This window comes from Haliotis rufescens, unplaced genomic scaffold, assembly GCF_023055435.1.
Source record: "Haliotis rufescens isolate VD_foot unplaced genomic scaffold, xgHalRufe1.0.p SCAF_16, whole genome shotgun sequence".
Lineage (NCBI taxonomy): Eukaryota > Metazoa > Mollusca > Gastropoda > Lepetellida > Haliotidae > Haliotis > Haliotis rufescens.
In genome coordinates this window covers 4,756,786-4,784,560 of record NW_025963846.1, presented here as the reverse complement: position 1 = coordinate 4,784,560, position 27,775 = coordinate 4,756,786, and the positions used below count along the sequence as shown (strand labels likewise).

At 42.4% G+C, this 27,775-nt stretch overlaps 1 protein-coding gene across 1 annotated transcript; it reads left to right on the top strand.

Moving 5' to 3' along the window:
* Positions 1–1,158, top strand: LOC125380946 (histidine-rich glycoprotein-like). The gene has a single exon (XM_048396721.1). The coding sequence runs from the start codon at positions 1–3 to the stop codon at positions 1,156–1,158; it is 1,158 nt and encodes a 385-aa protein (XP_048252678.1).
* The last annotated feature ends 26,617 nt before the right edge of the window (positions 1,159–27,775 follow it).

Below are 27,775 nucleotides of genomic sequence, written 5' to 3'. Positions count from 1 at the left end.
ATGAAACATCTGTACAATCATGGCGCCGTCAACCATCTGCACAACCGTGGCGCCGTCAACCATTTGCACAATCTTGGCGCCGTCAACCATCTGCACAATCTTGGCGCCTTCAACCATCTGCACAATCTTGGCGCCTTCAACCATCTGCACAACCATGGCGCCGTCAAGCATCTGCACTACCGTGGCGCCGTCAACCATCTGCACAACCATGGCGCCGTCAACCATCTGCACAATCTTAGCGCCGTCAACCATCTACTCAATCTTGGCGCCTTCAACCATCTGTACAACCATGGCGCCGTCAACAATCTACACAATCTTGGCGCCTTCAACCATCTGCACAATCTTGGCACCGTCAACCATCTCCACAACCATGGCGCCGTCAACCATCTGCACAATCTTGGCACCGTCAACCATCTCCACAACCACGGCGCCGTCAACCATCTGCACAATCTTGGCGCCGTTAACCATCTACACCATCTTGGCGCCTTCAACCATCTGCACAACCATGGCGCCGTCAAGCATCTGCACAACCGTGGCGCCGTCAAGCATCTGCACAACCATGGCGCCGTCAACCATCTGCACAACCATGGCGCCGTCAAGCATCTGCACAACCGTGGCGCCGTCAACCATCTGCACAACCATGGCGCCTTCAACCATCTAAACAACCACGGCGCCGTCAAACATCTGCACAATCTTGGCGCCTTCAACCATCTGCACAACCATGGCGCCGTCAACCATCTGCACAACCATGGCGCCGTCAACCATCTAAACAACCACGGCGCCGTCAACCATCTGCACAACCATGGCGCCTTCAACCATCTGCACAATCTTGGGGCCTTCAACCATCTGTACAACCATGGCGCCGTCAACCATCTACACAATCTTAGCGCCTTCAACCATCTGCACAATCTTTGCGCCGTCAACCATCTACTCAATCTTGGCGCCTTCAACCATCTGTACAACCATGGCGCCTTCAACCATCTACACAATCTTGGCGCCTTCAACCATCTACACAATCTTGGCGCCTTCAACCATCTGCACAACCATGGCGCCGTCAACCATCTGCACAACCATGGCGCCGTCAACCATCTGCACAACCATGGCGCCGTCAACCATCTACACAACCATGGCGCCGTCAACCATCTACACAATCTTTGAGCCTTCAACCATCTACACAATCTTGGCGCCGTCAACCATCTGCACAACCGTGGCGCCGTCAACCATTTGCACAATCTTCGCGCCTTCAACCATCTGCACAATCTTGACACAATCTGTGACAAGGGGTCCTGGTTGATTTTATGCTTCAAAAATAGTCGATGTTGCCTTCCCTTGACTCTCGCTATGTAATTCCTGGAACACATAGTCGCCCATGAGTGCTGCAGCATGAGTCTTTTGAGGAGAAGGAGTCCCCGTCTCGAAATCATCTTCTTTATTCTTCTTTTATTGGTTTGATCTGTCAACAAAACTTTCTTTGGCAAAACAATCATACTGCTCCCGGCCTATTTAGCGTTAGTTTCTGATATCCTCAGCTACATTATATTCCATAATGTTCCTGGTGTTTGGGGTTAGATCAGCACTATCTGACTTGATTTAAACATTTAAGTGTCAGTGTCCATTGTTAAAGCCTCATTTCAGGTAAAGTGAGAAGAGATACGAAGATCGAACATTGTATCTAATTTCTGCAATGTGAACACGTTTAACATTGAAATAACTCCATACACAGATCCATGGGGGGTGTCCACGATCCGCATCCGACCTCCACCCTTTTAAAATTATCTGAGAAAGGATTTTATATTTTGGACTCCTCCCTTTTTAAAATGCTGGATCCGCCCTTGAACTCGTTGCTTGGGTGGGGGTTCGTGAGTCAAAAACAAAGCTAGGCAGAAAGAAAATAAAATGTAAGTGAATGACTGAGTGAGTGAGGTTTTTGGGGGGTGGGCTGTGGGATGGTACGTTTAGGGTAGAGTGAGAGTTTACATCCTCATTCCGTAAGTGTCATTCGATATCGAACTGTTCCTTAATGCAACAGTTGCCTGTAAATAAATTCAACAAGAGAAAAATAGTTCAAAGCTTGAGCAGTGTAAATTGACATGGATTTCAACTTCGTTATCATTTAAATACGATGATTCGGTACAGATGCTGGTATCCCTTATCAACCAAGTGATCAGTTGGAAGGAGATGGTTATATAATAAAGATTACATATACACAGAGAATAACAAAACCTACAAAAAAACATTGTAAATATCCGATTCCCTTTTAGTCGAATTGCACGGGGACTTATTTTAACCACTGGAGAGTACTGCCCTGTGATGATGTAAATTCCAAACCCAACATATGTGTAAATATTGAATTAAGTTTTCAATTACATTTCCCCAGATAATACAGTGTTGATCTATTTACTTTCACTGTGTGAACTGACAGGCAAGAGAAGAGCTCTGGGAACTCCATGCTCCTGAATAGATCTCACTTTTCAGATTAGCGTCAACCTACGAGCGTAAAGACAGACAAAGTGTTGAAAGTGAACTATCACGACTGAATAAAAACACCCTGCCAGACGCTGGTGAGTTGGGTTATGTCTCGTGTGACACACAGGGGGATACATGGAAACAGGGGGTCCTTGGCGGCGAATGGTGGTGACATTACCCGATGTATAATATATATCACATATACTTTAACTATACAAGTGTTATAACCTTGGTGCCCTAAGCCACTTAGTGCATTCGCATACACCACCAGTGCCGGCGCCATAGTTTGGGCGTTATAAGAGTGTAAGGATATTATATGGATAACGTACAGTGTTATAAACAATGTAATATTATCAAATGTTTTGCTGCGATACATACCTTTCCGCGTGAAGATCTTTGGATGCCTCAAAAGGAGGTCGCGTCAGGTGAACTTTAAAATCAACCAATCAGCGTCGAGGTTTCTTAACCCTCGGTACGAATGAAGAAAGTATTCAAACCAGCATATCTGATTTCTAAAAGAAACGAAATTAATCGGAATGGTTCCATTTGGAAATGGTACAGTTCACATCAATATACGATTGTGGATATTCTATACGCAACCATTATGGAGAACCATTGTACAATAGGGAGTTTTTTGTTTGTTAAAATTGAAATATCCTTCTCGAGGTGGTGAACAAATGAAACCGAATCGTTTTAGGATGCTTAAATCTGATTGGCTCAATAACACACGCAGCCTTCATTTAGATTGGTTGGTCAAAATTCGGCCATGTTTCACCTGACGCGACATCCTTAGGAGGGTTCCTTAGAGAAGTATTGAATCGGGTGAGTGAATGAATGTGGTTTTACGCCGCTTTTAGCAACATTCCAATTATATCACGGTGGGTGACACCAGAAAAATGGGCTTCATACATTGTACCCATGTCTGGAATCAAACCCGGGTCTTCGGTGTGACGAGCGAACGCTTTAACCACTGGGTTTCCGCCCTTGTGTTGAATAGGAGTACACCATCGGAGTTTAATGATATTGTTATATATGTTTTTTTCGGGTGACCGTAATTTTATTCTAATTGAAGAGCCAGTTTCGCGATTGTGAACTTTGGTATTGTAAGGCTCGTTGATTTCACCAAACCCTTAAATATCTACGACCAACGTCACCTAAAAAGTGTTACAATCTGCGAGACCAGAAACTTGCAGAGAATCATTGAGGCTTATATGTTACGATAAACACTTGTTTCAAGGACCGCCTCCGTGGTCTAGTGGTAGAGCGTCCGCCTGGAGAGCGTGAAGGTCAGGGGTTCAATCCCCAGCCGCGTCATACCAAAACACATTAAAAGATGGTACTTGTTGTTACCCTGTCTGGCGCTCGGCATTAAGGGGCTAAAACAAGGACTGGTCGGCTCGGAGTCAGTATACTGTGTCTGAGTGGGATATTCATGTTAAACTGCGGCATGGTATCTCAGTGAGCTAGCACTATAAATCGGCATCAGTTCGGACTAGTACAAGCAGCCACACAAACACACACACGTACATGCACGTCGCTATATTAGTGCAATAATCTTGGATGCGATGTTAAACCCCATTTCACCTCACCTTGTTTCAAGAATCAACATGCAGAAAGGTACAAACGTTCATTGTGCGTCGGTTCAACTGTAAATCACTGTAGGGCGTTTACGGTATTAAGCGGGGTTTTATTCACAAGGATACCACTGTTCAATAATTTCCCGAAAACGCCGTTTCATTAATGATCCTCTGTTTACAGACTGACTACAGTGTAGCTCCGTACAGTTGGACATCAATGCCGGGAAAGAAGATTGCCTTGTTGAGCTCATACATGAACGAAAGTGGGCCTTGGAAGCGTTTTTCCCCGTTGATGCACCCTCGCACAAAGTAAATGTCTTTGATATTGATACTGAAGAATTGTTGAAGGGTTATCGAACTTGACAAACCGTGCAAGACGAACTTTTATCAGAACGTACCATAACATTACTAACATCAGAGGGTGGCCCAGTCGTCTAAGGCGCCGCGATTCGTTGAGCAGAGTTGCGTCCCTCGGGCACGCCAGAAACCTATGATTGTGGGTTCGAACCCCGGTTCGCCCCGATTATGTTTCTATGTTTGTCAGCACCATACCCGTGCTCGTGGGTTCCACCGAAGTGGTAAACGTCTGACACCTGCATCACTTCGGGCTTTCCTCCCACATTAAGCTGACACGCCGCGATATAACTGGAATATTGTTAAAAGTGGCGTTATACCCAACTCACTCACTCACTCACTCACTCACTCACTCACTCACTAACATCAGACACCATAATAATGGTCTCTGCCGACACAAACAGGAACTCTGCACAGCGAATTGCGGCGCGTACGATGGCTGGACCATCCGTGCCCTGCAACAGTTAAGATACTGACTGACCAAGGATCATAATCGGCGTATACCTGGGATTCGAACCCACGTTCATTGTGTGTGCTGATACGACTAAGAGACACAACTTTTACGCAGCGAATTTCCCCGTATAATGCTAAGATATAATAAAATGTGAATTGTAGGTCAGTTCCTGACATGATGAACAAGTTTCGAAAAACAGCCGAGGAGATGACTTTGTTACCAACCACATACGGTTTATAATACCGCTACTCGATCATAAATGATTTTAAGGAAAAGATATTATTACAAATATAATAATATACCCGTCAGTATTGTTGATAATTAAACTCAACGTAACTGAATGAATTCTACGGTAAGAAAGGTAGCCTTTTATAAAGTATAGTTGGTGCACATCCGTCTGAATTTGCAGACTGGCACATACTACCGGAGTGAACACCTGTTCAGCATCCTTTGAGATCCTGTAACGTGTACTACTTGCACTACCGTGCATTTTGTCGGCGTTGCGCTCTAAGTTGTGTATAGTTAGGTAAACGTACTGTATTTTGAAATTTGATTTAGTCCAACTGTAGATTTAAAATTATCTCCATTCTATCATGAAGACAAGAGCCCTTTGAAAGCGGTGCTCTCTTGGAATCGTACTTACACGTGGGCAAAGGGTGAGTGAGTGAGTTTTGGTTTTACGCCGCTTTTAGCAATATTCCAGCGATAGCACGGCGGGGCACACCAGAAGTGGGCTTCACACATTGTACCCATGTCGGGATTCGAACCCGGGTGTTCGGCGTGACGAGCGAACGCTTTAACCACTAGGCTACCCGACCGCCCCCGTGGGCAAAGGGCCTAAAAGAGGTCACAGGTAGTGACATATACAGAAGAATAGTACTCAAGTTCAAAATTAATTACAGTAAACTACGGTTATAACGAACTCAAAGGGACCACTAATTTTAGTTCGTAATAACCGTAGTTCGTTATAAGCATATATACAGCATATACACAACAAATTGCCGGGACTAAAAACTAAGTTCGTTATATCGATCAGTTCGTTATAAGCGTGTTCGTTATAAACGTAGTTTACTGTACTTATAATCTCTACAAGTATAAAATACTGGTTACAAAATATATAGGACATCCCTGTTAATGCGTTCTGTTATTCTCACTTCCAGTACCATGTCACTAGGACTAGCTCCATAAGCTGCATACTGGCGGTACCTTGTTCTGATAACAAACGTGGATGTTTAAGTGCCAAGTGATATCACCGCCTCGTTCTCTGCCATGTTGACATGTGTATACAGTGTCACTAATCTCTAAAATGCAATATGTGTTACTCCAATGTATTCTTTAAACAACATTTACGATTAACGCTGGTGCTGTGGAGTTAACGAACACCACAACCATGTTGTTTCGTATCCGTGAAAGTACAGTAAACTACGGTTATAACGAACTTAAAGGGACCACAACTTTTAGTTCGTTATAACCGTAGTTCGTCATAAGCAGAGATACAGCATATATGAAACAAATGGCAGGGACTAAAAATGATTTCGTTATATCGATCAGTTCGTTATAAGCGTGTTCGTTATAAACGTAGTTTACTGTACTTATAATCTCTACAAGTATAAAATACTGGTTACAAAATATATTGTTTTTCAAAATGAATCTGTAAAATAACCCTCCATAGAAATATATTCAATGTCATAGCATATTTATACTGCTAATTTATTTCTCACACAACTTATTAAATCACAGTTATGCCACGTGGTTTGAAATAACTCTTCTTGCTCAGAATAACTATCTAACCACACTGAACTTGGCTGAATTTCACCTACTTCCGCCATTCTTCACTGTCCATGGCTGCCATAATAGTTGTTTACAGTGACTATTAACAACTTGCAGGAACCGAAAGGCGTCCCGATCTGTAATTATATTCTCTATTAACGTGATGATTTACTGGTGAATATAAACCCGCTGACCAACCTCATTTCTAACAGAACTACATGGACATTGACCTATGGCTGAAAACCGTCGTTGTTAAGACGAGTCGACGTTGTGCGACACGAGAGAGTGAGAGATTGTGTGGCCCTGACATAGTGGTAAATGTGTGTTTTAAACATACTTCATCATGTTTCATAGGCTGTTACTCTGATATCGAACGTATACAGTTCTAATGGGTTATCGGCCGTCACTGCTTTATGCCTCTATGCGAAGGCTATATGTCTTCATACGCAATGTTTTCGTGTGAAAAGGGATGTTAATTTTGAGGTATCAAATGGAATTTTCATACCTGACTTTCTTCTTATTTTGACAAATCAGAATCAAGCATTCTTCAGTGTCGTGGAAGAGTGTATGTTATATGACTTTTTAGCATAGTACATTGTCTACTTTCACCCCTCAGTGGTGTACATTTCCATGTTCAACATATATAGAATCACAATGGTTCTGAAACATACTGAGTTGATCCCAATATTGCTGTATCTTAGCCATGTCTACATACGATCCTATTATAAAAAATCCCCCTTATAGCAGTCTGATCGGAAAAGTTGTTTTGGCCTGTAAGTCTTTTCTGTAACTGACATGATGTCAGCCCGTATACCATCTGCCCGTCATAAACATTTACCAAAGCCTTATGTAATATAATCCCAGGAATGGGGTATATCATAGTTTCTCACTGTATTATCTACGTTTGTCTAAACAACGAGATTTAGGAGGCTTAACTGTTGTGATTGAGTAAGTTTGGTTTAACGGCGCTTTGCTCAATATTTTAGTGTAAATCACGACGCGCCAGCTTGATATTGGGAGAAGGCCAGTGTTGTATGTCATAGAACTTTTGCGCAAGAGTCGTTTGCAATCTTCGCGGAAAGAACATGCTCGATTCTTGTGAAAATGGCTGGAACTGCTGGAATATTGCTCAACATTAATGGAAGGTTGACAACCGAGAAGTTGTTTTCGTCTTGTCATACAGTTTTGTGGATAGTGTTTTCTTTCTCTGAATCATGCAATCATGGAGTCTGAAATACGTGCATGTGTTGTTTTCCGATTCTCAACAGTCACATGATAATACAAAATGCAATATACATATTTCTCGAGTGTTTATGTCGTTCTTAAATAGGCAGTATCAATGATTTGTAACTTTTTTATTATTCAAGACTTACACTTTGTTTACACAAGTTTAAAGGAATTCTTGTCCTGAGACATTTACCACCTGAACTAAATTAATAAGGGGCCGATTATTTGATATTCTGGAGGGCTGGGTTCTTATCGAAAAAACAATTGCCCCAGGTGTGTTTGGAAAATAGCAATTATGCTTCAGACTGTTGGATAAAAAGTTGTCTGCCACAAAAATGACATTGTTGTCACGCCCATAGTTTTAATAAAAAAAGATCTAATCTCTAGACAGACCCCCGCCTTAACACCTTGCAAGAATGTCATTTTTATGGCAGGCAATTACTTGTGTAGTGTGTGTGGAACCTTTACGGTGAGACAGGGCATGATGACTATATAAGGGTGTATTTGCGAGCAGACAACAGCTAGTCGAGAGTAGTGTAGAGAACATTGATGGATGGATAATTTGTGAATCTTTTATGGATCTGAGCCATGAACGCTACATGTATGTTTCCCCATTTCTCTTATTAAGTTTGGTGGAGATCTGATCACAGAAATTGTATTAAACGTCTTTAACGGAATTGATTGGTAATTCATAGAACTAATAAAGATTTATTTTTTATAATCTAGTTACTAATCTGATGAATCGAGATGAAGGCACGAGTTTTTTTTGTTTTTTTTAGTGAGCTTGGAGCATAGTTACTTGCTAACCATGTTTTCATTGTTTGGAGTGAGTGAGTGAGTGAGTTTGGTTTAACGCCGCTTTGAACAGTATTCCAGTTATATCACGGCCTGTCAGCTTAATGTAGGAGGAAAGCCCGAAGTGATGCAGGTCTCAGACGTTTACCACTTCGGTGAAACCCACGAGCACGGGAATGGTGCTGACAAACCTAGAAACATAATCGGGGCGAACCGGGATTCGAACTCACAATCATAGGTTTCTGGCGTGCCCAAGGGACGCAACTCTGTACAGCGAATTACGGCGCCTTAGACGACTGGGCCACCCGTGCCCCCTCATTGTTTGGAATAAGTTGTTGTTTGAAATCTTAACCACTGCTTGGACATAAGGATATGGATTCTGAAATACGAGGACAATGTCTGGCTTTATTTTTAGATTAAACTTTGAACGTGATTTATGGGTGAAATGAGATATATCCAAAGGCCCTATTACTACAGAAATATCAATAAAGAGGATGCTACTCAAAGATATTGCTAGATATGACTTCTTCAAACACAAGGGGCGGTCCGGTAGCCTTATGGTTAAAGCGTTCGCTCGTCACGCCGAAGACCCGGGTTCGATTCCCGACATGGATACAATGTGTGAAGCCCATTTCTGGTGTGCCCCGCCGTGATATTGCTGGAATAGTGCTCTAAGCGGCGTAAAACCATACTCACTCACTCTTCAAACACAAAATGTTTAACCTCCGGTTAATCCTTCAACAATCGCCAGTAACAAAGGAAAAGGTGAAAATTCTGCTGGGGAACCATGCAGGTAGCAGAGGTACAGTAAGTCCTCTTTGTCCCTAGAACGGTGACCCTACTGTTTCTTTTTAACGCCACACTCAGCAATATTCCAGCTATATGACGACGGTCTGTAAAACATCGAGTCGGGACCAGACAATCCAGTGATTGACATCATGAGCATCGATCCACGCAATTGGGATACGATGACATGCTTCAACCAAGTCAGCGAGTCTAACCACCCGAACCCGTTAGTCGCCTTTTACGGCAAGCATGGGTTGCTGAAGACCTTTTCTACCCCTGATCTTCACGGGTCTGGTGGCGATCTATAGCCCCAGTTTTATATTGTGTCGTTGCACAATAATCACGTACTTTTAATGTTCTACAACTAGGTGTAAGTCAATCTGTGATATATCGCTAGTTCTTATGCTGTCATTCGATGACAGTTTTCTTTTTTTTTAAAAAAGATTTATATAACTTGTCAAATTATGGCTGAAATATTGCCGACGTGACTTTAAATTTAATTCACTCAGTACGTGAGAATTGCATTGTGCATCGATGACAGGTTCTTATTGGGTCTAAAGATATGTTTTATTAATATATAACTTCTCGTAACGATATGGCTGAAATACTGCCACTCACTAACTCAACTACAAAATATGTCTCTGTAACCTGTTATTTTATTGTGTGTTTCTTACAGTGATAATTAAATTATATGCCTACTACTATTTCTCTTTAGATGTTCAAGCAATCGTCTGGCAATATGAGTAGATGGACAAACATAGATATTAGCATTTAAAATTGTGTAAAATCTGCAAATCAAAGAAATAAAATGTAGAAAATACTTTAAGAGAACTTCATATTCTTAATGCGCAGACATCCTTCCCCAACATGAGGTCATTAATAGAGCTAGCGACAACAAAGGAAATATCGATTATTAACAACTTATCAACATATGTCAATGCATCTTTCGCGTTCAGACATAAATTATTTGATTGATCTATACATATAGGGGCGGTGGGGGAGCCTAGTGGTTAAAGCGTTTGCTCGTCACGCAGAAGACCCGGGTTCGATTCCCCACATGGGTACAATGTGTGAAGCCCATTTCTGGCGTACCCCGCTGTGATATTGCTGGAATATTGCAAAAAGCGGCGTAAAACCATACTCACTCTATACATATATTTTTACAATGTAATTATTACAGAGCGACGTGCATTCACGTGTGCGTGTGGCTTCTATGTACGAGTCCGGACTAAAACCAGTTTTAAAGTACTTGGCCACTGATATACCATGCCGCAGTTTAACGTGAAAACCCTACTCAGACACAACTACTGACTCCGAGCCGACCAATCCTTGTTTTATCTCCTTAAAACCGAGCGCCAGGCAGGATAACAAATACCCCATTTTAACCTCTTTTGGTATGACGCGGCCAAAGGATCGAACCACCCAGCCTGGTTCCCTGGGTTTGCTGCGCTGGCGCTCAGTGTAGCGCCAGCGCAGGATATACCCAGGGAACCAGGCTGCGAACCACCGACATTCCGCTCTCCAGGCAGACGCTCTATCCACTACTCCACAGGCGAATAGTTAATACACGAGAGCGGTGTTGAGCTTTGGAGCTTTCTAACTTTTAAATATATAGATGGACATTTAAAATGCAATAGGGACCCTAGACCCAGTCTAGGATACACCAAGAAAGAACCCCACACCTCGTGGAAAATCGAACTCAGGCCCTGAAGAGCCGACGCTTTTAAGCACTAGGGCCTTCACCCCACCGCCCAATCGTTTGCTTAAATAAACAAATGTCAAATCAGGTTTGAAGTGTTGTATATTTCATGCAGGTGTTCGACAGCATGTCACGTGTTCTCATGGTGACGATTTAAACCAATCGTGGCTCACTTCCGTTGCACGAGATTTTGATGCGCGTTCACTCCAGACGCCTTGAACAGAAGCAGACGTGGCGTTTATTTAACAGAGGCACTGGTGTATGTCAAATTAATTTCAACACGCTGATAAGAATTCATTTGGTATCGATATGAAAGAAAAGGTAAGACAATTTCATGTCCATTATATTAGACATTTTGGTATTTGATTTGAAATTTGAATGACGCCTAATACCCCGTTCACATTTGCCTCTATACATATGAGTGTATCTGTGCATACCTGTGTAGAAATACATACGTGAGTATACTTGTCATGTGAACGCGTTTACTCATGTGTGTATATTTACACCAGGAGCATATTGCATCATGTCTGGAGCAGGTGCAAATGTAAAATTTAATGTAAATTTGCACTGTATGTATATGTTGCAATGTGAACGTTTATGTTAACGTAAGAGGATGATCTAATTAATATCTGTTCTTTTGCCAACACCAAACAAATTGTCAACAGTTGCTAACTTTTATGCGTATATACAGAGTTGAGCAGACAGTGTTTTCTTTTGGTTTCAAGGAGTCAAAACTTTGTGTACAAATTAAATCAAACACATGTGGCTTCACGCGAAATTTTCGGTGAAGAAACTCTCTTCTCATTCAACTTTGATTGGTAAACATCCTGTTTTGTGTTGAAAATCGTAAACAGACTGACGAATATGTATGCCTTACACAATTTACATACTTTATTTACATACCCTAAGATGTTTATGTGAATGCATACTAAATTTACATATACACACTTATGTATAGTTACACATGTGTAAAATTACTTACGTTTGTAAATGCTGTGCATGTGAACGGGGTATAAGAAGAAATGTGTTTGAACCTGATTTGAGAGAATGTGGAAATTAGTGATAAGGTAAGTTGTTACTACACCACATTATTTGCTGTTGTTAACATCACAAATAATAATGATGCACGTTGCATCCGAGCGGTTTATGCGTTCACATGAAACAAGGTTCGAGTCCGCACATGGTACAATGTGTAAAACCCCTTGCTGGTGTGCCCAGCAGAGATATTGCAGGAAAAATGCCATTGGCTGCGTAAAACCATACTAACTCACAACTGTATACAAATGTATATATAAACGTTGGTTTTTTTAGTGTAAACTCCTCCACTAATTTGTTTTCTAAAATTGAAATTACGGAAAATATGACCAGGGGCATCTCATGAAGAGAACATAAAGGAATTAATCAACAGAACATTTACTACCGTCTTGCAATTATCCCATTATGGAAGCGGATATGGGCATGTAACATAATGCCGTCTGGTGGTATGACAAACGGGAGTTTAATGGAAATGAACTGTTGTATAATGCTTACTGTTAGCAGAGCATCAACTATATGGAATCTAAATGGAATGTGTTGCACTGCATAAGTGGCAGAGTGGGCAAGCCGTCAACAGCGCCAGGCTAGCAAGAGCCCGGTGCTGAAATCGTATCCCGCTAGTGACCGGGTTGTTATTCAGCCAATGTTTACGGGTCTTTACAGTGTTATCTCTACCCCTAGTGTACAGTACGTACACCCTGTGAACTCGAAAGAACCCACTCGTCCGATGGTAGATGCCTAGATGGTGGAAACACGAATACGTACACAAGTGTCAAAACGTGTGATGTCACCCTGGGCAAGTGACTCAGTTCAAATGTGCACCTATTTACCCAGCTGGAAATGGGTACCCGGTTTGTGAGGTTGTAGTAAAAACCGTCTAGATCCCAAAGGCAGTTTGGGTTGTATACTCACCAGGGGGTTGAGAATGATAACTGGAATGCAACTGGTCGGGGAATAATAAAAAGCTTTTTGACAGACACTAGTACCTGGATGCCTGCGCTATATAATAATGATAATGATAATGATAATAATGAAAAGTAAACTCGCTTCCCTTACTCTATCTTCCTTGAGATTAACAGTTGATAACAAACGAAACACATGGAAGTAATACTAAAGATATGTTCTTTCATGTATTTATACGAGTAGCGACAAAAAATAAAAAGTAATAATGTTGAGACAAATAACCCTTCCTCTTTCGGTTTTTATATGTAGCAAGTAATCGAGTTCAAGTGATGTGAGATGAGGTTTAACGTCGCGTTCGTGCGTGCGTGTGTGCTTGTACTAGTCCAGAACATTGCCGGTTATGTAGTGCTAGGCCACTGGAATATCATGACACAGTTTGACATACAGCCTGGGACACAGGATGCTAAACTCCGAGTCGACCAGTCCTTGTTTTAGCCGCTTTAAGCCGAAGCAGGGTAATAACTAATATCATCTTTTTGTGTCTTTTGGTATGACACAGCCGGGGCAGGCGCTCTATCTACGAGCGGTCACAAAGTCTAGGGGTTTGGCATACAAGATAAGACTTGATTTTCCCGAAAAACAAAACGTTTGTCTCTGACGCTTTGATTCAGAACAGTTAATACTGACACCTCCTCCCACACAAATCGTATCTTTATTTCTTGTTTAACGCTGCACTCAGCAACATTCCAGCTATATGACCAGGTAAACAAACGAGTCTGGACCAGACAATCCAGTGATATGAAATTGTGAACAACGGGTACGATGAAACGAAACCAATCAAGTCATCGAGCCTGACCACCGTAGTGAAGATGAACTAAAAATGTGTTGTTTTGAGTCAAATCTGGTGAACCAATAAATGATCAGTACAAAACAAGTTTGAAGTCATTTTGTAGTACAGTAAACTACGGTTATAACGAACTCAAAGGGACTACTATTTTTAGTTCGTTATAACGTTACCGTAGTTCGTTATAAGCATATATACAGCATAACTACAGCAAATAGTCGGGACTAAAAAGTTAGTTCGTTATATCCGTCAGTTCATTATAAGCGTGTTCGTTATAACCGTAGTTTACTGTATATGTTTTTACACGACAGTCTCATAGAAGAAAACACGGCGGCTAACTCTTTTGTTCGTCAGTTATATTTGCAATAAATTCATTTGCCAAAACTACCTAATCAACACAGGCATGTTTTAAAACAATATAAACAATACTGACTTCAGTTCTGTTCCTGCTTAACATCTGAAACCATTTTGACCACTATATGCGATCACCTCCCTTACATACTGAATTTGATAAACAATGTCTTTCCAAAGTCAATGAGCGGAGTAGGCTATTCAGGCCAAAATTAGGTCATGCCGAATTCCTTTTGTGGTGAATGGGCATGTAGGTAGTCTTGCTCTCACTGATGCGGTAAACTTTCGGAAAAATGTCATGCATTTCAGGGTTTAATAAAACTAAATCTTAACAGCTAACAAAACATTTAGAATTTTAAGAACCAGTAGACCATATGTGACATGTTATAAACATTTTTTTTACAAAACTCTTAATGCATATTCTTTCTTCCCACAAAGCCATATTTCAATTACCCATTGCCTTTTCGGAAAACTATTACAAATAGAAAAAAATGTTATTGAGAATGTTATATCAACACGGGCACATTTAGAAGAAAAAACTAATACACGTCTGAATACATTATTCGTTCATTAGTTCTGCTTTTGTTTCACTTTTGTTTTGCCTCATATGTAGTGACCTGGCGTACCTACGGAATAGGGGTTTCATTAAAACAAAACTGAACAACTAACACCATAACGGGAATGTGTAAAACAAATTTACCAAACATGAATTGTCACAGACAATTGTAGACAAAATTAGAAATGCATGATACTCTCACGTCCGCAAAGACTTGTACAATTACCAATACACTCCTACGTCCCCAAAAACTTGTACAATTACCCATACACTCCCACGTCCGCGAAGACTTATACAATTACCCATAAACTCACACGCCCGCAAAGACTTATACAATTACCAATAAACTTCCACGTCCGCAAAGACTTGTACAGTTACCCATAAACTCCCACGTCCGCAAAGACTTGTACAATTACCCATACACTCCTACGTCCCCAAAGACTTGTACAATTACCCATAAACTCCCACGTCCGCAAAGACTTTTACAATTACCCATACACTCCAACGTCCGCAAAGACTTGTACAATTACCCATACACTTCCACGTCCGCAAAGACTTGTACAATTACCCATAAACCCCCACGTCCCCAAAGACTTGTACAATTACCCATACACTCCTACGTCCCCAAAGACTTGTACAATTACCCATAAACTCCCACGTCCGCAAAGACTTGTACAATTACCCATAAACTCCCACGTCCGCAAAGACTTGTACAATTACCCATACACTCCTACGTCCCCAAAGATTTGTACAATTACCCATAAACTCCCACGTCCGCAAAGACTTGTACAATTACCCATACACTCCTACGTCCCCAAAGACTTATACAATTACCCATAAACTCCCACGTCCGCAAAGACTTGTACAATTACCCATACACTCCTACGTCCCCAAAGATTTGTACAATTACCCATAAACTCCCACGTCCGCAAAGACTTGTACAATTACCCATAAACTCCCACGTCCCCAAAGACTTGTACAATTACCCATAAACTCCCACGTCCGCAAAGACTTGTACAATTACCAATACACTCCTACGTCCGCAAAGACTTGTACAGTTACCCATAAACTCCCACGTCCCCAAAGTGTACAGCAAAGGGTGATATGTTTCCGACATTATGTTTAAAAATCGGCACCATGTAAACTCGATATATCAAGAATATATATACAAACTTTAACATAGTTGATAATACCTAGACGACCAAGGTGCCTGGACATGGGTTACACACTACAACTGTCCGTGGTCATGTGGGCTCCGTTCTGAGAAAGCCATGTTATGCTGGACTTCCCTGTGAAGAATGTGATCAGTAGATATAGGGGTGTATTTTGCTGGTCAGAATGTTCCGAGTAGTGGGGAAAGTATAACCTTCCGCATTCATGGTGAAGTGTAGGAATGAGTTGCGGGTGCTGTCCACACCCAATGATACCCCAGTTACCGTAGAAAGACAGTTGTAGTGTCAGCTGAGGTCGTCTGGATGCCTGATATCACGTGTTCATATATTGGTAGATACAGCATATCTCTTGGCAGAGGTAATGGTTATACAATCTCAGTTTGGCTGGCTCGTACGCACAACATTTGTGGTAAAGAGAGAGAAACCCCTTAACTCGAATCTTATATTCCCGACAGAGTTCTCTTTAAGCAATTGTGCAATATCGGTTATGAACCTGGACGGTGAACACACGAGTATTTTTCCCTGATCTCACAATACCGTTCTGCCTCCCCGTCCCAGAAAATGTTGTGTTTCATATTTGAGCGCGTATGCGAGAAGGTTGCCCCAAACAATAGCAAGTCTCTACACACGGTAATTGCCATATTAGAATAAATACACAATACACTTATAATCGATGTTGTGAGAAATGCGCCCAAACAGTTTCCATTATCATAAGAAACGTCTGCTAAAAGTAGAGAGTGAGTGAGTGAGTTGGATTTAAAGCGGCTTTTAACAGAATTCGAGTTATATCACGGCGTGTCAGCTTAATGTGGGAGGTGATTCAGGACCCAGACGTTTACCACTTAGGTGGAACCCGCGAGCATGGCCATGGTGGTCCGGCTCGTTGACTTGGTTGGTGCATGTCATCGTATCTTAAATGTGTGGAGCCAAGAGGCTACTAATAACGGGATCGGGTGGTCAGGCTCGCTGATTGGTTGATGCATGTCATCGTATCTTAAATATGTGGAGCCAAGAGGGTAATAACGGGAACGGGTGGTCAGGCTCGCTGACTTGGTTGATGCATGCCATCGTATCTTAAATGTGTGGAGCCAAGAGGCGACTGATAACGGGATCGGGTGGTCAGGCTCGCTGACTTGGTTGATGCATGTCATCATATCCTAAATGCGTCGAGGCAAGAGGCTAATAACGGGATCGGGTGGTCAGACTCGCTGACTTGGTTGATGCATGTCATCATATCCTAAATGTGTGAAGCCAAGAGGCTAATAACGGGATCGGTTGGTCAGGCTCGCTGACTTGGTTGATGCATGTCATCATATCCTAAATGCGTCGAGGCAAGAGGCTAATAACGGGATCGGGTGGTCAGACTCGCTGACTTGGTTGATGCATGTCATCATATCCTAAATGCGTCGAGGCAAGAGGCTAATAACGGGATCGGGTGGTCAGACTCGCTGACTTGGTTGATGCATGTCATCATATCCTAAATGTGTGAAGCCAAGAGGCTAATAACGGGATCGGGTGGTCAGGCTCGCTGACTTGGTTGGTGCATGTCATCGTATCTTAAATGTGTGGAGCCAAGGGGCGACTGATAACGGGATCGGGTGGTGAGGCTCGCTGACTTGGTTGATGCATGTCATCGTATCCTAAATGTGTGAAGCCAAGAGGCTAATAACGGGATCGGGTGGTCAGACTCGCTGACTTGGTTGATGCATGTCATCATATCCTTAATGCGTGGAGGCAAGAGGCTAATAACGGGATCGGGTGGTCAGGCTCGCTGACTTGGTTGATGCATGTCATCATATCCTGAATGCGTCGAGGCAAGAGGCTATTAACGGGATCGGGTGGTCAGGCTCGCTGATTGGTTGATGCCTGTCATCGTATCCTAAATGCGTGGAGTCAATTCTTTTGCCTCAGACGAATAGGCCACCAGTGCCATTGGAATGTTGTACAAGTCATTATATTGTGAAAGGGAAGCCTACATGGCTAGGTTGTGTCATTCAACCACAAGACCGAAAGTGCAGCCGTGTACACATAATTAGTTCTATTGTTATGAGATTGCTATTCTGATTCAGAAAATCGATTATTTTAGAAATATCTTCAGGTAACCGTGAAATGAGTATTGTATCCATGTTGTCCCGTCTCTGCACTTCGTGGTGGTATCGTTAGGTGTAGCGTATCGTGATTGCCCTGTAGTGAACGTGTGCCATTATGGTCGTAAGGCCTCGATGGTCAAGCGGCGCCCAGGCTGGATAAAGTAATTAGTACCTAGTGTGATACTGACACGTTGTGGCTTGGTAATTCGGGTAACAAGTCCTTTGGTGGTTTGAAGAGATCATAAACCTGAGTTAGCTGACAAGTAAGGTGAAGTTTGAACAACATTGTACAAACTAACCACGACAGCCAAATACGTCTTCGCCTCTCTTTGATGCATTGTGGACAAGTCAGTCTTCATTAACACATTGATGATCAAGTGAAATGTTAGCTGAAATGCCCCTTCCGCCACAGGCTAACATAGGGACAAAGGCGTCCGTATGAAACCTGAACTCTAGTTTTCGGATAAGTGTTCTAAAAGATGACTGAGATGACCTCAAATGACCACACACTGATGACTAAGACGATCTCAGATGACCTCAGATGTGAGAGTGAGTTGGGTTTAACGCCGCTTTCAACATTATTCCAGTTATATCACGGCGTGTCAGCTTAATGTGGGAGGAAAGCCCAAGTGATGCAGGTCTCAGACGTTAACCACTTCGGTGAAACCCACGAGAATGGGTATGCTGCTGACAAACCTAGAAACATAATCGGGGCGAACCGGGATTCGAACCCACAATCATAGGTTTCTGGCGTGCCCAAGGGACGCAACTCTGCACAGCGAATCGCGGCGCCTTAGACGACTGGGCCACCCGTGCACCCTGACTAAGAAGATCTTAGATGACCTCAAATGACTACCCACTGATGACTAAGATGATCTCAGATGACCTCAAATGACTACACATTGATGACTAAGATGATCTCAGAGGATCTCAGATGACCTCAAATGACCTCAAATGACTACCCACTGATGGCTAAGATGATCTCAGATGACCTCAAATGACAACCCACTGATGACTAAGGTGATCTCAGATGACTAAGATGACGTAATTACTAAAATGACCTCAAATAGCCTATGATTACCTCAAGTGAATAAGATGACCTCCAATGACCTCAGATGACTGATGACTTGGGTGACTAAGATGATCTCAGATGACGAGGATCACCTCAGAGGACTACCCACTGCAAACGAGACTGATCTCTGTAAATAATCGAGTCTGAACCAGACAAACCAGTGATTGACATCATGAGCATCGATCCATGCAATTGGGATACGATGTCATGCATCAACCAAGTCAGCCTGCCTGACCACCCGATCCTGTTGGTCACTTCTTACGACAAGCACCATCGCCTTTTACGGCAAGAATGGTTTGCTGAAGGCCTATTCTTCCCCGGATCTTCATGGGCTCATGGTGTCACTCACTAAATTGTCTTGTCCAGGCTCGATTATTTACAGATCGACGTCATACAGCTGGGATATTGCGGCGTTAAATAACGAACAATCAAATTATAGGTTCTTGGTTCACAAACTGTCCCCAACCTAAAGTGGGTCACAATTTACTATTAATGCTCACGGTACGGTAGGACACACAATGTATGATGTATGCATTAGGCTACGTACTATCTGTTCTCCATGTGTGGTTAGTCGCGTAATGTGAAAGATACTCTTACCTGCGTGTAGTGGACCAAAAACTGTAAATAATACGGTTATCCACGCCTGGTGGATCGCGTACTGTAAAGGATACTGTTATCTACGTGTGGTGGATCGTGTACAGTAAAGGATACTGTTATCCGCGTGTGGTGGATCGCGTACTGTAAAGGATACTGTTATCTGCGCGTGGTGGATCGCGTACTGTAAAGGATACTGTTATCTGCGTGTGGTGGATCGCGTACTGTAAAGGAGACTGTTATCTGCGTGTGGTGGATCGCATACTGTAAAAGATACTGTTATCTACGCGTGGTGGATCGCGTACTGTAAAGGAGACTGTTATCTGCGTGTGGTGGATCGCATACTGTAAAGGATACTGTTATCTACGTGTGGTGGATCGTGTACAGTAAAGGATACTGTTATCTACGTGTGGTGGATCGCGTACTGTAAAGGAGACTGTTATCTGCGTGTGGTGGATCGCATACTGTAAAGGAGACTGTTATCTGCGTGTGGTGGATCGCGTACTGTAAAGGAGACTGTTATCTACGTGTGGTGGATCGTGTACAGTAAAGGATACTGTTATCTGCGTGTGGTGGATCGTGTACAGTAAAGGAGACTGTTATCCGCGTGTGGTGGATCGCGTACTGTAAAGGATACTGTTATCTGCGTGTGGTGGATCGCGTACTGTAAAGGAGACTGTTATCTACGTGTAGTGGATCGTGTACAGTAAAGGATACTGTTATCTGCGTGTGGTGGATCGCGTACTGTAAAGGATACTGTTATCTGCGAGTGATGGATCGCATACTGTAAAGGATACTGTTATCTGCGTGTGGTGGATCGCGTACTGTAAAGGACACTGTTATCTGCATGTGGTGATCGCGTACTTTAAAGGATACTGTTATCTGCATGTGGTGATCGCGTACTTTAAAGGATACTGTTATCTGCGTGTGGTGGATCGCATACTGTAAAGGAGACTGTTATTTGCATGTGGTGATCGCGTACTGTAAAGGAGACTGTTATCTGCGAGTGATGGATCGCGTACTGTAAATGATACTGTTATCTGCGTGTGGTGGATCGCGTACTGTAAAGGACACTGTTATCTGCATGTGGTGATCGCGTACTTTAAAGGATACTGTTATCTGCGTGTGGTGGATCGCATACTGTAAAGGAGACTGTTATCTGCATGTGGTGATCGCGTACTGTAAAGGAGACTGTTATCCGCACGTGGTTGATCGCGTACTGTAAATGATACTGTTATCTGCGAGTGATGGATCGCGTACTGTAAAGGATACTGTTATCTGCGAGTGATGGATCGCGTACTGTAAAGGATACTGTTATCTACGTGTGGTGGATCGCGTACTGTAAAGGAGACTGTTATCTGCGTGTGGTGGATCGCGTACTGTAAAGGAGACTGTTATCTGCATGTGGTGATCGCGTACTGTAAAGAAGACTGTTATCCGCACGTGGTTGATCGCGTACTGTAAATGATACTGTTATCTGCGAGTGATGGATCGCATACTGTAAAGGATACTGTTATCTGCGAGTGATGGATCGCGTACTGTAAAGGATACTGTTATCGCGTGTGGCGGATCGTGTACTGTAAAGGATACATTTATCTGCGTGTGGTGGATCATGTACTGTAAAGGATACATTTATCCGCATGTGGTTGATCGCGTACTGTAAAGGAGACTGTTATCCGCATGTGGTGGATCGCGTACTGTAAAGGATACTGTTATCCGCGTGTGGTGGATCGCGTACTGTAAAGGATACTGTTATCCGCATGTGGTGGATCGCGTACTGTAAAGGATACTGTTATCTACGTGTGGCGGATCGCGTACTGTAAAGGAGACTGTTATCCGCATGTGGTGGATCGCGTACTGTAAAGGATACTGTTATCTACGTGTGGCGGATCGCGTACTGTAAAGGGGACTGTTATCCGCGTGTGGTGGATCGCATACTGTAAAGGATACTGTTATCCGCGTGTGGTGGATCGCGTACTGTAAAGGATACATTTATCCGCGTGTGGCGGATCGCGTACTGTAAAGGATACTGTTATCCGCATGTGGTGGATCGCGTACTGTAAAGGATACTGTTATCCGCGTGTGGTGGATCGCGTACTGTAAAGGAGACTGTTATCCGCATGTGGTGGATCGCGTACTGTAAAGGATACTGTTATCTACGTGTGGCGGATCGCGTACTGTAAAGGAGACTGTTATCCGCGTGTGGTGGATCGCGTACTGTAAAGGATACTGTTATCCGCGTGTGGTGGATCGCGTACTGTAAAGGATACATTTATCCGCGTGTGGCGGATCGCGTACTGTAAAGGATACTGTTATCCGCATGTGGTGGATCGCGTACTGTAAAGGATACTGTTATCCGCGTGTGGTGGATCGCGTACTGTAAAGGATACTGTTATCCGCGTGTGGTGGATCGCGTACTGTAAAGGATACATTTATCCGCGTGTGGTGGATCGCGTACTGTAAAGGATACTGTTATCCGCGTGTGGTGGATCGCGTACTGTAAAGGATACTGTTATCCGCGTGTAGTGGATCGCGTACTGTAAAGGATACATTTATCCGCGTGTAGTGGATCGCGTACTGTAAAGGATACTGTTATCCGCATGTGGTGGATCGCGTACTGTAAAGGATACTGTTATCCGCGTGTGGTGGATCGCGTACTGTAAAGGATACTGTTATCCGCGTGTGGTGGATCGCGTACTGTAAAGGATACTGTTATCCGCGTGTGGTGGATCGCGTACTGTAAAGGATACTGTTATCCGCTCGTGGCGGATCGCGTACTGTTGCATAATATATATATATATAATATTCGTTGTACGAGTGAGTGATCGAAGTTCGACAGCGGGGTTACATCTTTAATACATGGGCCCTCGTGAAGGTAATACAATGGCGATGTAAATCAGCAGTGTGCATTACCTCGCATGCGAACGAGGGCAAGGTATGTGAACAGGTAACTCTAAATGTAGTGTTGTGAAAAGAATACTCCTACATAAATCCTAAGCAAAACATATGCCCATGTCCATGGACGTAGCCACCTGTGCTGTTCGTATGAGGCGACTAAATGGATCGCGTTGTCGGGCTCGTTTGACTCGGTTGATTGCCTTTCAACGCACCTCGACGGCGTGGATCGTAGATCATAATATCAATCATCGGGTTGTCTGGTCCAGACTCGATTATACACAGACCGCTGTTATATACCTGGAATAGTGCTGAGTGAGGAGTTCAACAAACAAACATGATAAAACTGCTAACATATTACGAGGGCTTCATTCAATATTGGATGCAGTTGACAAAATTTTAATCTCCAACTGATTACAAACACTGTATTTCAAAGGAGTTCCATGACAAAAACAAATATATTTTCTTGAAAGCCAAAACATAAATTCATAAAATTACAAAAATATATGTCGAATGATTCATGGGAAGAGATTTGCATGACGGCTGTATTTTTATATTTTTACGTTTTGAATTTTCGAATCGCGTCTAAATATACAGAGGCATAAGCTCACTGTCTGTACCCTGTAAACTGTACTATGATGTTTTAAGTCAACTTCTCTCAACATGGCTTGAATCAAAAGAATGCATTCCGGAAGAAAAGAACTTGTCTCGACCACTTGTTCACCTTATTTACTCGTTAAAAATAGTTACATGGAAAACAACAAATGTGTGCATGTATCATAGACTTTAAAAAGGCTTTCCAGAATGTGGCGTAAATGGCAAAATGTTCATCAGGATACCATCATTGTATGATAACATAAAATGTGTCGTGCATGTCAACGATATGATGACCCTTTCTTTTTTCACAACAGTTACTGTCAATGGCTGCAAAAGTTTGCAGTAAAAGACGACTAACGGGATCGGGTGGTCAGGCTCGCTGACTTGATTAATGCATGTATCATCGTATCCCAACTGCGTGGATCGATGCTCATGATGTCAATCACTTGATTCGATTATTTACAGACCGCCGTCATATAGCTGGAATATTGCTGAGTGCGGCCTTAAACAACAAACAAACAAAACAAAGTATTTGCTGACTGTCTCCGTGTTATTAAGTTATAGGTAAGTTAAATTTAATGTCTCATCGGCATTTGTTCAGCCATATAACGACTCTCCGTGCAATTGACAAGCCCGACCTATGATGTTGGTTAACATGAACATGTAGATTTACTGAGAATGAGCCTGTTGGTACAATTGGTTTGCCAGTGGAACCACCCGGAAATATGAATACGTGAATAAGATGAATACGTTTTTAGGCCTAGCTCATTGCATGACATGAGCAATTCTTCCTTTTTTGTGACTACTTAATGTGGCCATTTCACTGCATTCGACGCATGTCAAAAGAAGTGTAACTGTTGTGGCCCTGACCCAGTGGTTCGTGTATGTTTGGTTTAATAATGCCTGTTCTGAAAGTGATTTCATATTTGATAAGCCCGTGCAGTGTACCAATGAATGTCGGGAGATTTGTGGGTTTTCGTGGCCTTTAGAAGAGGGTAATGTGTTCTGGATGTAATTTGGACGAATGAAGCAACAGTGCAGAATGAGTGAGTGAGTTTTGGTTTTACGCCGCTTTTAGCAATATTCCAGCAATATCACGGCGGGGGACACCAGAAATGGGCTTCACACATTGTACCCATGTCGGGAATCGAACCCGGTCTTCGGTATGACGAGCGAACGCTTTAACCACCAGGCTACCCGACCGCCCCCAACAGGACAGAAAGAAGCACCAGTCGGAAATTAGTTTCGCGGGGTTTGAATAGTGAAGATCAACAGTGTGTGTTTTTCACCTCACTGTGTGTGCCAAACTCGCACCCTACGTCGTCGACCACGACACGGAACGAATTGTGGGTGAGGTCATGTTGAATTTCAAATCCCCTCCTGACAAATCGCAAACGATATGCCTTCGCCAAGTGCTGTCATCAAAGAAGTCAGGGTTATAGTCTGTACGTCAAAATCATTGCCAGAAACATCCGACATTCTACCATGAAATTGAAGATTATTTTATACTTTTCATAAAATCATACGTATGGCCTACATATGGATCCATTAAAATGACTTCCGATAACCCATCACAAATGTATATGCGTTCGATATCGGTACATTTAGGAGAGGAGCCTACAGTGATTTGAAATTTGAGGTCTTCTCACTGTAGAATTCATACCTATTTTAATTTGAAATCTGCGTTTATGAGACAACTGACATCTACATTCTACCATGACAAGAACCGGGTAGAGACGTGGCAATATTCCAGCTATAGGACTGGTCTGTAAATAATCAAGTCTGGATCAGAAAATCCAGTGATTGACCTCATGATCATCGATCCACGCAATTGGGATACAATGACATGCATCAACAAAGTCAGCTGTGACCACCCGATACAACAGTCGCCTCATACAAGAAGCATGGGGTTCCAGAAAACCTGATCTAACCCGGATCTTCAAGGGTCTTTAGTGAACTAGGTTTACACTCGTCTTCAGTACTAGTCGTAAAAGAGTGAATTTCTAAGATAAACTACTTCTGACTGAAACTTTACCTCACTTTCATCACTCAGTTGCTCCCTTAATGCAATGCAACTTCCTACACTCCAAGTTAAAGATAAGAACAAACATGGTACACAGGTAATTATTTATTAACATGTGATTATACGCAATTGCATTTATTCATGTTGTTTTTATATATATCACGGTCCAACCATGTACATAACAGTATAATCATTCACCCACTAGCTCAGTCAAACAGGCCCTCCTGAAGACATATGTTAATTGTTTAACATCCGACCTACACACTCACTTTACAAAATATAGACCAGCCAACTTGCATCTAGAATAACTGCACTATATTTCGCTAACTGTGGTTGAAAACAAATATGCCATCTCACATAATGCAACTAACGATGCTGGTGAAAGCTAGAAATTAGAGAAGCTTTGTAATACACTATAAACAGTAGGGCTAGTGTATAATGCATCATTACAAATCTTACACAGTAGGCATCGTGTATAATGCTTTAGACACACCTTACACAATAGCCCTTGTGCATTATGCTTCAAAACACCTTATACTGTAGGCCTTGTGTATAATGCTTCACAACACACCTTATACAGTAGGCCTAGTGCATAATGCATCATAAGACACCCTACACAGAAGGCCTTGGGCAAAATGCTTCAAAACACACCCTACACTGACGGCCTTGTCAATAATGCATCATCACACACCCTACATGGAAGGCCTAGTGAATATAGCTTCATAACACACCTTACACAGTAGACCTAATGCGTAATGTTTGTTTGTTGGTTAACGCCACACTCAGCAATATTCCAGCAATATGACGGCAGTCTGTAAATAATTAAATCTGGAACAGACAATCCAGTGATTGACATCATGAGCATCGATCCACCCAATTGGGATACGATGACATGCATCGAGCAAGGCAGTGAGCCTGACCACCTGATCCGTTATAATTGCCTCTTACCACAAGCATAGTCACCTTTTACGGTAGTGTATAATGCCTCATAAGACACCTTACATACTAACCCTAGTGCTTTATGCTTCAAAGCACACCTTAAAAAGAAGGCCTATTGTTTAAAGAACCCGCTAAAACATGGCTTTGTGTGACGGGTGGCAACCAAACAAGGCGATGGAGGGAGACGACATGATGGGTCGGCCATGAGGGTCATGTACTAGGCGATAAATCAAGGAGAAAGTGGATTGCTGCTGGTTCATGACAAAGATACATGTTTGTATATAGAGATTATCACAACCATAGACATGATCGACATACATCACAAATACAGCCAAGTGAACCCAGCAAAGGAGCACTTTATAGTGGCAGGTGGGCCAAGAAACACAATATAGGTACATGGGGCTCAATACATATTCTGATTGACCAAAGAACAGATAGTGTCTTATTGGTCAAGGAATACTATCTAATGTCACTTGACCTAAGGAACATTTCAGTGTGTAAAGGTACACTTTATAGTGTAATAATGGACCAATGAACGCTATTATGTGTAAGAATGTCCGCAAACCTTTCATCAAAACTGGACTGTTTAAAGTGAATATCTTAGTTTGAGCCAAATGAACATTTATATAGTATGACACTAGCCCACAGACCAGGGAACCAAAGCAGGAACTGGAACAAGAACCAGTTCACTGTTTAGGATTCACCAAGAACCATTCCATGTGGCCAAGGACCACCCTCTATTGCATGGGCCAAGACTGCTCTCTTGTACATCGTGCACGAAGAATATCTACAAACATTTAAGGTAAGCAAACAGAACTTCATAGACAAAAGTTTCTTCATTATTCTCCCTTTATGACATTAAAGACGCTTTTACAACAACTGAGCTTCAAATGTCAAGGCACATGGACCTACTGTGTGACAAGATATATATGTATATGTATTACACAAGCATGTGCTATGGGCAAACAAACTCTGTAGCCAAATGATTACTTATGTTTCTCTTATTTGCATATATATACACATGGATACCTTATTGTATGTACATTGAACAGTGTTGCAAAATTAAGTGATGATTTGTTTCCATATGTTGCATTTCTCCTTTATATCATAGCAGTGGGCAAGTCTCCTATACCTTATCTAGTGTAAACAGTTTCTTGAATAGCGCCACCAATATCTAGTTGTGCACAAACTCACCTATATTCCCTATTGTAAAGAGTCTCTTGAATAGCTCCACCAATTTCTAGTTGTGCACAAACTCATCTATATTCCCTATTGTAAAGAGTCTCTTGAATAGCTCCACCAATTTCTAGTTGTGCACAAACTCACCTATATTCCCTATTGTAAACAGTCTCTTGAATAGCTCCACCAATATCTAGTTGTGCACAAACTCACCTATATTCCCTATTGTAAACAGTCTCTTGAATAGTTCCACCAATATCTAGCTGTGCACAAACTCACCTATATTCCCTATTGTAAAGAGTCTCTTGCATAGCTCCACCAATATCTAGTTGTGCACAAACTCACCTATATTCCCTATTGTAAAGAGTCTCTTGAATAGTTCCACCAATATATATTT

Excerpts from the sequence above, each read along its gene's own strand:
- LOC125380946 (XM_048396721.1), top strand. The coding sequence starts at position 1 with ATGAAACATCTGTACAATCATGGCGCCGTCAACCATCTGCACAACCGT.